Below are 16,069 nucleotides of genomic sequence, written 5' to 3'. Positions count from 1 at the left end.
CACTGACGTCAACCCCGCAGCCAGAGCCCCATGAGAGAATGGCCACAGATGGGGAAATCAGCTTCGTCCATGAGCGTCAGATGCATCCAGCAGGGAGCCCAGAGCCTGGCCTCCACTCAGAACTTGGGAAAATGCTGCCAAGACCATTGGGTTTGGTGGGGTTTTAAAGTCATGGGGGGGTGCTGCTGGCAGGGCCAACGCTCTCATCCTTGGTTTGGTTTGTGTGTGTTCGGTTCCTGGGCCCGCAGGTGGCCAGGCCTGTGGGAGCAGGGCATGGACTTGCTCTCTCTCAGTTCTGTACGGCAAGAAGCAGCCTGGGAGCCCCAGCGCGTGGCAGCGTCCGAGGTGAGAGTTTCTGCAAACAGCAGACATTGCAACCGAACACAATTTTTCACGAACCCCCCCCGATTTTTCCATAAAACCGTGGAGGGAAAATTCTCCACCAGCCCTAACTGGAAGGCTCCCGGTGACCTTCCCTGCTGGCAGCAGGGAGGGGATTCCCATGGGACAAAACAGGTGAAATGCAGCCACTGACTCCCATCCCTCCATGGCCAATGCTGCGGCCAGGCAGCACATCTGGCTCCACTTGTTTCCAGGGGGCTGATTAGACTCATTTGTCACTCGCCGCCAGCCGGGGCTCCGGAAAAGGAGCCTCTCCCCGAGACAGGAGCCTCCAAGCGGGAGGGTCGACCAGCTGGAGGTTCTGGTGGTGGGCCGCAGATCCTTGTTCTTTCTACACAGCAGCACAAATCCAGCTACGGCATGGTCGCGAGGGACACCTGCTTGCTGGCGTACGAGAGCCACGCCTCAGAGCAGCTACTGGGAGCATAAAAACCGCAGGTGGTGTCTGGCTCCCGCACTGGCAATATCGTGAGAACTCAAGGACCCACCTATAGAGTGGCCATCCCTTCCCGGTAGCCGGTGCCCCTGCTCGGTGGGCAGAAGACACTAACCTCTAGGGGGCCAGTCCAGCCCCTCCCCCAGCCCCACATTCACCTAAGCTCGTGACAGAAAAATGTTTATTTAACAAAAAAAAAAAAATATTACAAGAGCGACACCAAATAATAAAGTTAAGCCTCAGGGGTCAGGGAGGGGGAGGGAGGCAGAAAGTCCTTTGGGAAGGGGCCTGGACACAGTGGTCTCCCCACTAGGAGACCAGGACCCCGGCAGAGCTGGTCTTGGCTCCCGCCCCGTCGGAGTTCTCCTTGGGCGGCGGTTTCTGGTCGTCCTCCCCCATCACGCGGATGTTGTGCTTCTCCCGGAACTCGTTCAGCTCCTGGCCCTTCGCCTGCAGCTGCTGGGTCAGGGTCTCAATGATTTTGTTGATCTGCAGGGTTGGAAGCAGGGAGGGAGGGAGTCAGGGCTGGGGTGCAGGGCGGGCACCAGCACGCGCCTCCCTCCACCCCCCTAGGGTGGGTCTATTGCAGGGATGGGCAAACTTTTTGGCCTGAGGGCCACACCTGGGAATAGAAATTGTATGGTAAGCCATGAATGCTCACAAAATTGGAGTTGGGGTGCGGGAGGGGGTGAGGGCTCTGGTTGGGGGTGCAGGCTCTGGGGTGGGGCTTGGGATAAGGAGTTTGGGGTGTAGGAGGGTGCTCTTGGGCTGGGACTGAGGGGTTCGGAGAGTAGGAGGGGCATCAGGGCGGGGGTGCAGGTTCCGGCTGGGGGTGCAGGCTCTGGGATGGGGCTGGGGATGAGAGGTTTGGGGTGCAGGAGGGTGCTCCAGGCTGGGACTGAGGGGTTTGGAGAGAGGGAGGGGGATCAGGGCTAGGGCAGGGGTTTGGGGCGTGGGGAGAGCTCAGGGGTGCAAGCTCCGAGCAGCGCTTACCGCAAGTGGCTCTCGGAAGCAATGGCATGTCCCCTCTCCAGCTCCTATGCGGACGCATGGCCAGGCGGCTCTGCAAGTTGCCCCATCCGCAGGCACCGCCCCTGCAGCTCCCATTGGAGCACCAGAGGGGGCCACTGGAGCGCACAGGAGCTAGAGCGGGACGATGCCGTCGCTTCCGGGATCCACGTGGGGCAGCCCCCCACCCAGCCCTCCGGCTGGAGCGCCAGAGCAGGGCCGAGCTGTGTGGTGTGGCCCCCGACCCAGTGCCCCAGAGTGGGGCAAGCCCCAGACTCTGCTCCACAGTGAAAGCTCTCGGGCTGGCTTAAAACGGCTCTGGCCCATGGGCCATAGTTTGCCCATCTCTGGTCTATTGCAATCCCAGGCTGAACAGTGCCATCCTCTCCTCTCCATGTATGATGGCAGGGTCACTTAGCCCCAGGCCAGTGTGTATGGCCAGAAACCCCTGCACCACCACCCAAGGGAGGAGATCAGGGCCACACTGGCCAGGAGTGGGACATAGCAGGGGAGCATATGGCAGTGGGTTGGTCAGTTAACGAGGGGACAGCAGCTGTGCTCACTGTGATGCCAGCAGGGCCCCCTCCCAGCTCCCTGAAGGGGAAAGGGAAGCAATGAGCACAGCCCTGCCTGAGACTAAAGATTCAAATTAGGGATTGAGAAGAGCCCAAGCACAGGAGCCCGGACGCCTGGGTTCTATTCCTGTCTCGGTTACTGACTCGCTGTGACAGCCCGTCCTGGGAAAACGTAGGAACTGTAATATTTTAACGAAAACAGACGCGACTCAGTGTCCCCACCCACACTCTGTGCTACCCCCTGGATGTGAAGGGGTTAACTGCTCCTTTGGGACAAGGGATGGCTTGGCAGCGTCTCTCTGGGACCCAGGGCTGGGAGTTCCACAGGGGCTCAGCTCCCCGTGAAATCCAGGAGACACTGATCCTTTCCAGCTCCCACACAGAGCCCCACGGAGAGGGGTCCAGCACCTCCCCACTCCCAGACATGACGCCCCATCCACGCTGCACTAATCACGTCATGGCCCCTCCAGCGAGATGAAGAAGACACTCCATCACCAAGAGAAACAGGGTGCAGCCAGCACCCATGACCCCCCTATACCAGTGGGGCTCAGAGCACAGCAGCATTCCACAGTGGGCGCAGTGCCCTCCCCAGATCCTGCCAGTGTCCGGCACCTGCATTACCTGCTCTTTGTTGCTCTCCAAGGCAGGGAGGACCTCCTTGACGGTGCGCTCCACCAGCACCCCGCCCACCATGCGGTAACACTTGCGGGTGGGGTCCACCTCCCGCAACGTGTCGATGACCAGGCTGTGGGAAAGGCAGATGCTGCTGAGGTCCCTCCAGACACCACAGAGAGCGTACAGCCAGGGCTGCAGATCCACAGGGCCTGGCTACGTTGGATAGTCTCAGGCCCAGCCTACTCTATACCCAGGGCCCTGTGTTCAGAGTCAAGATGGGATGGGATGGGGGGAGAGGGAGGACGACTCAACTCTTTGGCTGCTGTGCAGTTCTCCAGGCTCCCTAGCTCACCAGCCTACAGCCCCCAACGACCCAAACTCCAGCTCTGCCCGCCTCGCTCCCCCGTCTGGCCCCACTGAACAGTCCAGGGAGCACACACTGGAATCCAATTAAGGATCCCCTGAAGGGAGAGCTGGTGGGCAAGAGGCAGCAGCAGGCGGGTCCCCACGGGGAGCTGAAAAGGACAGCGGCCCACTCAGGGTGCCAGCTGGGACTTGGGAGACCAGAGTTCAATGCCCGACTCCACCAGAGTCCCTGTGCGACCCTGGGCCTGGGCCTCAGAGATTGGGGTTCTCTGCAGGAGCAGGGGTGGGGCCCAGACGCAGAGCCACCAAGATCAGGGCCACGCCGTGTCTGGCTCGGCCCCTGTGCTGAACTGTGGGGGGCTTGGGAGAAGGGCCACGTGCTGCTGCAGCGGGGAGCCCCCAGGGCCCCGAGGGGCTCGGAGCGCAGGGCTCCAGGCTGGCTGGTCAGAGGGCAGCTCAGCGTGGGGGGGGCCCGATCCTGCCCCCACCTGTGCTCGTTCAGCTCCAGCTCCAGCTCCGCCGCCTTCGAGGCCAGGCCCCGCTGCTCCTGCCGCAGCCGGTTGAACCCGGCCACCACCTGCAGGGAGAGAGGAAGGTCAGGCGGGGGGGACAGGACCTCACTCAATATACCCCCCCTTCGGGTGCGGTGGGCCTGCTCGACACACACACGTCCCCCCCATCGGGTGCGATGGGCCCGCCCGACACACACACGTCCCCCCCATCGGGTGCGATGGGCTCGCCCGACACACACACGTCCCCCCCATCGGGTGCGATGGGCTCGCCCGACACACACACGTCCCCCCCATCGGGTGCGATGGGCCCGCCCGACACACACACGTCCCCCCCATCGGGTGCGATGGGCTCGCCCGACACACACACGTCCCCCCCATCGGGTGCGATGGGCTCGCCCGGCACACACACACACACCCACACACACACGTCCCCCCCCCCCATCAGGTGCGATGGGCTGGCCCGGCGCACACACACGTTCCCCCCTCCATCGGGTGCGATGGGCCCGCCCGGTACCTGCTCCGCCGTCAGGCCTTTGCCGGCGGATGGAGCTGTCGGCGCGGCCTTGCTCTTCCCGCTGTCCGCCATCTTCCCGCCAGTTCTGCGCATGGTCCGTTCCTCCCCACTTCCGGGGTCACGACCTCCACCGGCCGGGAAAAAGGGCCCTTCGGGCGCCATATTTGTTTGGGGCACGTCCCCTAGCGACGCTCCTCGGCCGCCGTCGCCTTCCGGCTTCGCGGGCCCTTGCTCCGCTCTCCGCAGGCGTCCGGCGGGGCCGGTCTCGGGGAGCCAGGAGCTGCTTCGCGCGCCCCGTCCCCCGCGGCCTGCTCCATGTAACGGGCCCTGCTCGCGGCGGGGGCGGGGCGGGGCGGGGCGTTACCGGCTCTGGCTCGCCCCGCGGGGCTGGTGACTGGCTATAGGCCCCCCTTGGCGGGCCGGGCCGGGCCGCGCCCCCCCCCTTGGCGGGCCGGGCCGCATCTGATCGCGCCCTTGAGTTTCTGTCCGCCCAGAGCCTGAGAGTTCGGTTCCTGGGCCTGGGTTTCCCCCTTAAAAACTCGGCCCCGGCCTCGGCTTGGCGGCCCCTGGGCGAACTGCCGAGCTCGTGTAAATCCCCAGAGCCCGGCAAGTCCGAGCTGAAAGGGGAAGGGAGCCAAAGTGCTCAGAGCTCTGACTTGTGTGGACTTCAACAGCAAAGGCACGTCTTGGCTGAGGGAAGCCTTCGTGCCTGGGACGGCAGCCCTGCCCTTTGATCGAGTTGCGGGAGCTCTCTGCTCCCCGTGGAGTCTCACGCCCTCAAGCTCGTCTCTGGCGTAGGAGCCCTCCGGTCATGCATTAAGCAACTGCCTGGCATCTGGCATGTGTGGTTCTCGCTCCCTCTCCCTAGGAGAATAAGTGTGTTCAGGGGATGGTTTTGCTTTGGTGGGGTTTGTTCGTGTGGGTGGGGGCCGGTTGTGGGGGGTATTTTCACACGCACGTTGCTCTGCCTTTGTGTTGGAGGAGACAAGCTCAAAGAGCACTGAGCAAATATCGCTGAGCCCTCCCATAGCTCCTCCAGGCAACCCCGGGGAGGCCAGACTTGACCTTCCTGCTGTTGCTGAGATAAGCCACTGAGAGCAAGAGACTGATTTCTTGTCTCTGGCTGCCTGAGCCCCCTTCTTGCGGCCACGTTTCTAGGATGGTCAGTCCAGGAAGCCTCTTGGGTCAGATGTTCAGGGAAAGTGACTGCAAAAGGGACATGAATCTGGATGAAGAAATATTGGTGTTTGTTGGCACAGGTATTTTGGAAAGCTTTGCAAGGAGCGTGCTAAGCTGTGCTACCGAGCACCAGGCTGGTGTGTTGTGCTAGGGTAGTTCATGAGTGCTGGGCTGGCCGGGCTAGGGTTGTTGACGAGCGCTGGGCAGGTTTGTGTTGTGGCAGGGATGTTGACGAGCGCCGGGCCGGCCGGGCTGGTTTGTTGTGGAAAGATTGTTCTTGAAAACCGGGCTGGTTTGTTATGGTAGGATTGTTCACAAGTCCTGGGCTGGCCAGCTGGTGTGTGGTGATCGGGTTGTTTGTGAGCACTGGACTATTCCCATTTCCCATTATGATTATATTCTGTTGAAAAGGGAGACACTGATCTTCTTTTAAAGCCCCCCTGCTCTCACCTCCACTCATCACCCCGGGCTGCCAGCATCAGGCCTCCGAGGAAGGGGGTTGGTCTGGGCCTCTCGCTGCAGGGGTTGAACTGAATCATTAACCCCCCCCTTTCTCTGCGCATCCCCCAGGCTGAGAGTAGTGATCCAGACTGCCCTATGCCCGCTGCACCGGGCCTATCGCCGGGTTCCTGGGAGACAGCTGCAAAGGATCTCATCCCGCACAGCCAGCCGCAGGTACAATGGGCAGGGTTGTGGGGAGTTGGACTCCTGGGGAGGGTTGGAGGAAGCTGATGTTGGATTCTATGAGGCCTTTGCATAGGCTTCCTGTCCAAGGCCTTCTTTGGGAGGACCCTTTACACTCCCGTCCAGCAACATGGCCTCCCCACTGGGACCATAGAGAGCTGGGCTGGCTCTGGGCTGGAGCCCAGAAACTGCAGCCGTCTGCCCCTCCCCATATCAGTCTATTCCACTCTCCTCTTGTTCCTGGCCCCCAGCTCTTCCCTGCTGTCCTGTGCCCCTTGGCAGCCTGGCATAATGGCTGCCACTGCGCTGAAGCCCCTCATCGCCGTGTGCCAGCTCACCTCCACGCCTGACAAGGAGCAGAACTTCGCCAGTTGCTCGCGGCTCATCCGGGAGGCAGCACAACGAGGCGCCTGCGTCGTCTTCCTCCCTGAGGCCTTCGACTTCATCGGCAGCGACACGCAAGAGACCCTGAGCCTGGCCGAGAGCCTGGAGGGGGCCCAGATTCAGCGCTACGCCGGCCTGGCCAGGTACAGCTCTGTACGACAGAAGAGCAGTACGGGCGGCGCTGGGAAATCCCTTTCAGGGCCAGGGCAGGATTGGGCCCACTCGCTCAGCCCGCCCTTGTTCAAATGGCCTGCGTGATGGGGCTCCTGCCCCATCCCTGGGGAGCTGGCCCATGGCAGTACTCTGCTTTCCAGCCAAACTGTGATCCCGTGTTTCGTTTCGCCCTCTTCTCACTATTCTGCCCCCATGTCCCGCCCTGTCTGTCCCTCGTCCGTCTGGAGCTTGCTCCCCTGCCCATGTTGCTTTGAATCTTTCCCCATTGTCACCCCCGATTGTTCCTGAACTCCCTTCACTCTGTCATTATCGCTCTGGAAGCAAGGGACTTGGCGTGGGAGCTGGGTGATGGGAGGGGGCAGGAATGAGCTACCCTAGGTGGTGTCACATTTCTGAAGGGTCAGACCCTCAAGGGGGAGAGGTCAGACGTGACCAGAACCCTGTTTAGAAGAGCCCCAGTGGAGACGATGGGGCTTGTGGTCCCTTCCCAGGCTGGGTGGGCAGGGGATGAGGAGAGGCAGCAAAGCAGAGCTGGTTAGGGTTCACTACAGGCCTCCCAGCCTTGACAGTGTCTCTCTAAATGGCAGCGTGTACAACAGCCACTCTCGTTGGGACAAGCAGTGGAGACCGTCCGCTCTGGGCTGCCGGTTGGGGCATTGTCCCCATCGGGTCCCTGTTCCTATTGGACAGATGTGGCTGGCACTAGCCGGCAGAAGGGCCAAGTGCTGAGTGAGCCATGGAACCAGCGCTATCCTCTGGCGGGGCCTTGGCAGGGCGGGCGCACGCACACAAGCAGGGAAGTGCGGGAGGGAAGCTTGCCTTGGGCTGCAGCTGCTCTGGGGATTGAGGCTGTCAGGCTCCAGAGCCATTGCTCGGGCACGCGGGGGCAGCGAGGGTCTCCGCGCTCCCTGTGTAATGTGGGTGCATCTCTGCCTGACAGGGAGTGCCGAGTGTGGCTGTCTCTGGGTGGCTTCCATGAGAGAGGCGAGGACTGGGCCAGCACCCGGAGGATTTATAACTGTCACCTGCTCCTGGACCCCACAGGTGAGAGCATCGGGTACTGTGCCAGCCATTCCCTGCAGGGAAATCTCCAGGCACTGCCCCTTGTGCCCACTGACCTGGCTCCAAGCCCCTGCCATTGTGGGGTAACTGATGGATGTGAAGGGGTCACCGCTCTCTGCCCGTTGTCACCGTGCCTGGTATGGGTCACAGCTGAGAGGGCCAATCTCAGGTCAGACTGTCAAAAACTAGGCAGGCACTCCCACACTCGGGGTATAGTCTAGAATTAGATTTAACCAGAGCTGCAACAATTGTGTTTTCCTGGATCGCCATACTAGCTTAACCCGGAGCCGCAGACAGTCCCCATAGACATTCCAGTCTATATCATCACCCAGGCAGACTAGACTTCTGTGAGCAAAGGTTATTAAAACAGATCAGTGGATGCTCAGGACCTTAAACCAAAGACAACGCTGTAGCCAATCCTTTAGTAAACTAACTAAAGATTTATGAACTGAGAAAAAGGAATGAGAGTTACTAAAAGGCCAAAGCAAATAAAAGTTGGATCAAACTATGTTGTCCAAATGATAGCAGGATGTTAAATCTGCTAGTTGTCTATAAGTCTTCCTGGGTTGGGCCAAATAGTTTTGGGGACCTCAGTCCATTTATTTGAAATTTCCCCAGTTAGAATTCACCAGTCCTGAGATGAGGTAGGAAAGAGGTGGTGAGGGGCCTTTGGTCTCCCTCTTTATATCTTAACGGGAAAAATCCTGGCTGTGTCATGGGTCAGGCAGTTCTATGGTGTACGTGTTTTGCCATCAGTCCTGGATGTGAACTACAAATTTTGCTGGCACCTCCTGTGCACATACAGTCTGAGGGTCTTCAGGGCAACATGCAGAGGCCCCTATTTACAGTTCTCTTGTTATACCTGAAGAGCCAGCCTGTGGGCATTTCTCAGACATATAACATGTTTGAGTTACGAAATTCTGATATATATTTGTAACTCCCCATACAGTGTTAATACATACATTATAACAGGATAATAATACTCAGCAGCTTACAACTTTTCCAATGATACCTCACAATACATATTTTCAACAAGATTTATCTCGATTTTGTAAAAGTGGTGACCATATTAGTGTAGACTTCCACCTTCCCCTTTAGACAGTATCACACCCATTCTGGCAGTTCTGGGCCAGGGCATGAACCAGACCCCCAATTCATCCAAGCTGGCAAGGAGGAGGCAGTGTGGGAGTCAGGACTCCTGGGTTCTATCCCCAGCTCTGCAGGGGGATTGGGGTCCAATGGGTTAGAGCAGTGGTGGGGCTGGGAGTCAGGACTTCTGGGTTCTGTCCCCAACTCTGTTCTTTGCTGTGGACGTCCCTTCCCCCTGCCTCCAATGGGGACAATGCTGCCGACCCACCTCCTAGAGGCTGTGGAGAGGTGGGGTTGCAAAGCGCTTGGAGTGTTGGCCCTTTGAGTGTCCATGGAGTGTTGGCCCTTTCCCCTAACCCCCTTCTAGTGATTCCCCAGAGGCAGCGGGATGCCCATGCTGCCTGCAGTCTCCTCTCCCCACTCGTCCCCAGGGCATGTCGTGGCCACATACAGGAAGACCCACCTCTGCGATGTAGACCTGGAAGGGCGAGTGTCTATGAAGGAGAGCAACTTCACCAACCCCGGGCCTGAGATTGTGTTGCCTGTCAGCACCCCTGCTGGGAAGGTAGGAGCCCGGGTCTGGCGGGGAGGAGGGTCTGGACAGGGCAGGGTGCTCCAAGATCCGAGATTCTCAGGCCAAGCCTTGTGCTGTCGATCTGGAGCGACGGCACCAACAGCGGGGGTGACTCTGGACTTACCCTGGAGTAGCTGAGTGCAGAGCTGGGCCCTTGCAGTGCTCCTGCAGCCACTGATCCTGAGCCTTATGGCAGCAGTTCCCATGGCTGCCGAGACAGAGCCCTCAGAGTCGGCACATCCCGGTCACCTAGGCAGCTCTGGCTAGGGCTGGGCTGGAGACGGGTTTCCCGTCTGGCGAGTATTTTTGAGAATTCAGAAATGTTTCCGTTGGGAGTTGAGGTCTGGCTGAGTCATTGCTCGGCGGCCCTGACCACTGCCTGCCCCAGGTCGGATTGTTCCACGGAAAATGAGAGTTCAAAGCACGGGGCGGGGGGAGAAGTGCTATTGCAAACTGGGGCGGGGGGAGAAGTGCTATTGCAAACTGAGGCTGGGGGAGCCCTGGGCCCAACTAGGAGCCCCAGTAATCTGTGTTGGCTTCTGTGTTTCCCTGCCGGAGCGGGAGGGGTGGCATCTCACAGGGCTGAATATTTGGCTGGCATCACCATATTTGGTACAGGTAACTGCTTCCAGATACAGTGGTGTGTCAGGACCAGTTCCCTTATTTCACTAACGCATGACAGACCCAACCCCTCCCTCAACAGTGACCATGATGCACCCTGGTGTGAAGTGTGGCTTTATGCCTGGCCCCCAGTAACCCCTGGAGCATGTGGACCGGTGATCCATGTCATTCTGATTCCTGCTAATATCAGTGCAGGTGCCATCCTGGCTCCAGCCCCCTGACTGATCCCTGCCAATGTCTGCTGCAGTGAAATCCTGCAGTAGTGAGTTCTGTGGGTCATCTAGAAGGTAGATTCTTGCAGCTTTCCATGGGTGGCCTGTACAATGCATCTAGCGCCCCTGGGTGTTTGGGCATAGGGTAAATGGGAGCCCAGTTGGCCTTCTCTCCAGTGAAATAGCCCTAGTCACTTGGCTTTTTCCTCCCATGGCTCCCTGCCCTTCTTGTGCCAGGCCTTCCTTGCAATGAGGTTGCCCAAGCTGAATGTGCGAATGCTGTTACACACTGAGCTGATGCACATCATGGAGCTGCCCTGAATCCCTCTCCCAAGAGGGCCAAACCAGTGATCCTAGGGGTGGAGGAGGATGGGGTCTGGGGAGAAGCAGGCACAATCAGGTCCTTGGATCCCTGCCCCCCCCCCACACACACACACTTTGGTGGCACCTGTTGTGCAGACAAGACTGGAGCTGCCCTGGGGGTGAGTTCTGGGGCCCAGGGCAGATGCGGCCCTTGCTTGGTTGAGGCCCATCACTGGCAGCACCCATGGTGATCTCTGTGTCATTTGCCGGCTCAAAGAACCCCTCTTCCTCCCCCCAGGTCGGCCTCGCCATCTGCTATGACCTGCGTTTCCCAGAAATCTCTCTGGCCCTAACCCAGGAGGGGGCGGAGATTCTCACCTACCCATCAGCCTTCACAGTGACCACAGGCTCCGCCCACTGGGAGGTGAGTCCAGCTGTGACTGCCTGTTGCATAGTGACATGGACAATGCAGAGCCTGTGTATATGAGACCATGGCTCACTCTGGTGGGTGTAACACACAGAGCTGTTAGAACAGCTCCTGACCATTATAAGAAGGGGGGGATTCCTTTAGAGGTCTCTGTGTTTGTTTGGTACTGGCAGCCCTGAGTTCAATCCCTACCAATGCCCAATCCTTCCCCTCCCCAGCCATGGCCGCCCCGCCCCCCCCATTCCTCTCCCTCCCTATCCTGGATCCTGCCCCTTTCCCACTTCTTGTTCTTATTCATCTCTCCATCTTCTGCCCTGCCCAGCCCCCATCCTCACCACTCCAAATTCCAATCCCTCCTCCTCTTGGGTGCCCCTGCTCTCAGTTCTGATGCCAGATGAGCCTCCAGTACCCGGAGAAACAAGCAGTGAAAGTCCCGCTCAGCTCTGGCATCCCTAGGCTGGAGCATGTAGGAGCTGGGGTGGGGGAGGCTGGAGCATGCTCCGGGGGAGAACTTAGCTGCCAACTCTAAGAAGTCTCTACTGAGCATGTGCAAACAGATTTTTCAGAGGCTCATAACTTGGCCAAATTTGGGCCAGTTTTCCGGGTGATGGCAAAAGGCACCTCGGTGGCCCCAAGGCCATTTACCCAGTCCCTGCTCCAAAGCCTCTGGGCACTAGAGCCGCTCAATGAAAGAGTGGTGAGAATGTGTTTAACTCGGGCAAAGCCATGTATCCCCTAATCCCGTTCTCAGAAACAGCGGAGCCGTTTTAGCTGCAACTTTCCAAAAGCGTTCACCCTGAGGCTGACGCCTGGCGTGGGGAATCAGCCCGAACAGTTCAAATTTGACAAAGTTGGAAGCCACTGAAAACAGGGTCTCAGAATGGGAAGTGTCAGGCAACCTTAATTATAGGCAGCACTTCCAGCCGAGACTGAGCTGAGACCCACTGGCGGGATGATACGTGGGGAGCCTCCTGCCTTTTTCAGCAGCACAAAACTAGCCCAGGAGCTAGCCGGGAGGGTTGGCTGGTGTGGCGCTTGGAGGAGAGCGTCCGTGGTGAGCTGCCCTGCCCCTTTGTCCGCCCTGCTGCAGGCGCTGCTGCGGGCCCGCGCCATCGAGACCCAGTGCTACGTGGTGGCAGCAGCTCAGACCGGGAAGAACCACGAGCGCCGCACCTCCTACGGCCACACCATGGTGGTGGACCCCTGGGGCTGCGTGATCGCCCAGTGCCAGGAGGGGCCAGGCCTGTGCTACGCAGAGATCGACCTAGGCTACCTGCGCCGCATCCGCCAGGAGATGCCGGTCTGCACCCACCGGCGGGCCGACCTCTACGGCAGGGTCACTGTGCTGAAGAAACCCCCGCCTCCCTGAGGGGCTGCCCCCCCCAGGAAAATCAGCCACTGCCAGCCAAGCCCTGCAACCCTCCATAATCAGGAGGCAGAGCAGGGAGCAGAGACCCCTACCGGTATCACCTCCTCCACCCCCACAGACCCCTCCCGGTATCACCTCCTCCCCCCACCTCCCCCTGCCCAGACCCACTGAGCAGGGCTGAAGGCTCTCCTGGTGTGTGCTGGGGAGAGGCGCCCTCTGGGGGACAGCATGGAACTGCAGCATCCCCCAACAATTCCTGCTCCGGCTGGTGCTGCCTTGTCAGGCCCTAGCGAAGATGGAGCATTTCCCAAGGGTGAAGGCAGCAGCTGATGCGGCAGCCGCCCCATGGAAGGAGCATTTGCAGTGGGCTCCAGCAGCTGAGCAGGTAGAGGGGAGGAAGCGGAAGTGAGGCAGCTGCTGGTAAAAGCCCGGCTCAGAGACGGAGCAGTGGAGAGGTTCCTGGGGAGGCTGGGGCTAGCTGGTGTGTCAGACCCGTTCCCCTCTCAGCAAACGCTCGAGCTGTACCAGTTCCTGAGGCGTCCTGCCTGCTGCCCTTGTCACTACGTCCCTGCCATAAGAACGGCCACGCTGGGTCAGACCAAAGGGCCATCCAGCCCAGGATCCCGTCTTCCAACAGTGGCCAATGCCAGGTGCCCCCAAGGTACTGGTACTGGTCTAGTGATCTCTCTCCTGCCATCCATCTCCACCCTCTGACAAACAGAGGCTAGGGACACCATTCCTTACCCATCCTGGCTAATAGCCATTAATGGCCTTAACCTCTGTGAATTTATCCAATTCTCTTTTAAACCCTGTTAGTCCTAGCCTTCACAATCTCCTCAGGCAAGGAGTTCCCCAGGTTGACTGTGTGCTGAGTGAAGAACAACTTCCTTTTCAACCTGCTACCCATTAATTTCATTGGGTGGCCCCTAGTTCTTATATTATGGGAACAAGTAAATAACTTTTTTCCTTATTCACTTTCTCTACACCACTCATGATTTTATAGACCTCTCTCATATCCTCTTTTAGTGCCCTAAAACTGTCCCATGGTCTGCCTGAGGTGGGGTGGGGCTCAATTTCCCAGCAGAGGGAGAGGGGCTCTCCACCCTGGGCAGTTCCCCTGTGATTTATAACTAGTTAGGAAATTCTAAGAGGGCAAGCAGTCTGTTACTTCTGAGCGTATAGGGTGTTCCTGATTCCGCCCTTTGGCCTCAGCAAGGGATGGATGAGCCTGGGCTACTTCACCTTTAGAGCTCATGGGTCTTGGAGCAGGGAACTGCACCCTAGTTATAGCCCCTACAATGCTGCTCTGAGCCCTCGGGCAGGTCCCTTCCCCCTGCCTCAGTTTCCCCATCTGTCTGATGACACATGCTCCACAATCTTTAAGTGAAAAGCTCCATGTTAGCATGAGACCCAAGCGGCTGGGGAAAGGAGAAGTGACACTTAGTAATTGAGATAATGGGCAGCCCAGAGGGCTGGATGCTGGCCACAACCCTGGGGTGAAGCAGGAGAACTGGATCATCTTCCCACTGTACCTCTCTCCCACAGCTCAGGACCCCCTCCCTGCTGTTATCTCCCCTCTGCAGGCAGCCAATGCCTCCCCAGCCCTGCCCCAGCAAGGTCTCCCATCCCAGCGCTTGATGGTAGCTCTGCCTTGTATCTAAGCTACTGTCCCTCTTGTGTATCACTTTCTCCTCTGATCCCACTGGCCCAATGGAGAGCAAGGCCCAAAGACCCACAGTTTAGCAGGAAACACATTCCCTACCCCAGTAAAGGGACTGTCACTCTAGTGGTTAGAGCAGGAATTCTGGCTCCTATGCCCAGCTTGTAGTGACTTCCCCAGCCTCTTCTACACTACCAGTACCTGTCTGTTCAGGCAGGTGCACTCAGAGCGAGACTGACCGTTGGGACGGTACTTTTACGGTGGCCCTTCGGTTTGCATCTATAAACCAGGGCCAAGGCTGAATTTCCTCCCAGGAAGAGCATGAGGGTTCAGTCCCTAATAGAGAATTGTGAGCTGACTGGGGGGCACTGAGCACACTGTATGGGGGGAGAGGGGTCCAGCCCTAACCTAGCTGGGTGCATTGGCTGAGCCAGTGCAATTAATCAAGGCCGCACTTACATCATCTGCAGGCTGATTTAAATCCAGTGGGGCAGTTCCTGCCTGTTGGAGCTATCGGTTCAGGCTGGCTGCAGACTCAGGCAGACATCGCAAAATGGTTCTGGAGCTGAACTCAGCAGTGAAGAGGGGCAGTCTTTAGCCATGCAACCCCCAGGGCCCCTGCTACTCATGGCTTCTTTTCCCAGCACAGCACCTTTACTTGAAGTGCAGATGTGACACAACAACGAGGACCCACCTTTACAAAACCCAAGGGGGGACCAGCGGCCCAGCCGTAGCACTGCTGGTTAACGTCGCCCTAGGGCTTAGCTGAGCTAGGCCAGCTGGGATCTTAAGAACAAGATGAATGTTGCACTTCCCAGGCATGTGTGCTTCTGCAGAGCTCAAGGTCACCCTGGTAGGAAATGGAAAACCCAAGGCCAGATGCAACACTTCAAAACAAACCACCCCAAACAGCTGGAAGGGAACGGAACTGACCCAGCATCTGTGCAGTAAGGAAGCAGACGAGATGCAGTAGATGTTTATTTCAAGAAAACTGAAAGCTACATGGGGATTATGACTGTTTATATTGGAAGTTTAAAAAATACAGAAGAGTCACAGAAATTACACAGTTTGTGCCAGAATTGTCCTTAAACAGGGAGGTGTGTGCGGGGAGGGAGGGGTCTACACGCTCTCAACTGAGACAGCCTGTGGATAGAAAATGCATCAACACACACACACACACCAAACAACCCCATCATCAAGGCATGAAGGTTGCAGCCTGCAGGGCTATCACATGCCAGCTTTGTTGGATGGGGACTTGGTAAGCACAACACCCTCTTTCTTATCCCTCTGCCCATGCCCGGGTAGGGAGGCAACAATCCGTAACAAACATTTCTCCACCCCACGTGCACTGATCTGGCTTCCAACAGTCTTTTAAGGCACAGCTCCTCAAAAGTACGGAGGTACGTATCTCCCCAGGGGAGTTGGGCACCTGCATTCCTTTGAGCATCTGAACCAATAGGGAAAACGTCCTGCAGCTCAGCAGAGATTTGGGAGGATGGGAAGAAGAAAATCAAATGCAGCAAAAATAACCCTCAGACCCATTTGTTCTCCCTCAACTCAGTGTGGAGTTCTGTGGAGCTGCTTTAGATTTGCAGCTCCTAAATCCTGGGGTGTTTACTTGAGTTACCAGGAAAAGAACTGGGGAGGAAGAGAATTTTCCAATTAAAATGCACTCATGGCTCCTGGAAGATTGGTACTGAGAATGACCATTTCACTGACAAGCCCGCTCAGCCCCAGGCCCACCGTATCCCTGACATGATGTTACCAAGTGGGCACGTAACTGGCTAGGTCTGCCCTGGCACCAAGTTCTGGGCTCAGCAGGAGGGGAGAGAGGAGGGAACAAGCCCAGAGGCCTGTTACCAAAAAGTAACAAAAAAGTCAGCCCAAAATGAAAAATATGCAG

At 58.1% G+C, this 16,069-nt stretch overlaps 2 protein-coding genes across 4 annotated transcripts; one reads left to right on the top strand and one right to left on the bottom strand.

The window, feature by feature from the left end:
• Window positions 1–1,065: 1,065 nt before the first annotated feature.
• PFDN2 (prefoldin subunit 2) lies at window positions 1,066–4,605 on the bottom strand. The gene is made up of 4 exons (XM_074938799.1): window positions 4,429–4,605; window positions 3,891–3,979; window positions 3,043–3,166; window positions 1,066–1,327 (listed from the first exon to the last, which is right to left on the bottom strand). Exons 1-4 carry the CDS (start codon window positions 4,588–4,590, stop codon window positions 1,148–1,150), a joined length of 555 nt encoding a protein of 184 aa, XP_074794900.1. The 5' UTR covers window positions 4,591–4,605; the 3' UTR covers window positions 1,066–1,147.
• Window positions 4,603–15,222, top strand: NIT1 (nitrilase 1). Of its 3 annotated transcripts, none has more exons than XM_074938796.1 (7): window positions 4,603–4,745; window positions 6,178–6,282; window positions 6,543–6,818; window positions 7,790–7,893; window positions 9,432–9,565; window positions 11,009–11,134; window positions 12,228–15,222. In XM_074938796.1, coding segments are annotated over exons 1-7 (1,026 nt in total). In that variant the 5' UTR covers window positions 4,603–4,743; the 3' UTR covers window positions 12,507–15,222. The 3 variants fall into 3 exon arrangements, with proteins under 3 accessions (XP_074794897.1, XP_074794899.1, XP_074794898.1); XM_074938798.1 differs by lacking the exon at window positions 4,603–4,745 and adding an exon at window positions 4,924–5,266; XM_074938797.1 differs by lacking the exon at window positions 4,603–4,745 and adding an exon at window positions 4,924–5,304.
• Window positions 15,223–16,069: the final 847 nt, after the last annotated feature.

The sequence above is a fragment of the Natator depressus genome, chromosome 24 (genome assembly GCF_965152275.1).
Source record: "Natator depressus isolate rNatDep1 chromosome 24, rNatDep2.hap1, whole genome shotgun sequence".
Lineage (NCBI taxonomy): Eukaryota > Metazoa > Chordata > Testudines > Cheloniidae > Natator > Natator depressus.
The sequence above is the reverse complement of the archived record's forward strand: the minus strand, read 5'-3'. Positions and strand labels throughout refer to the sequence as shown.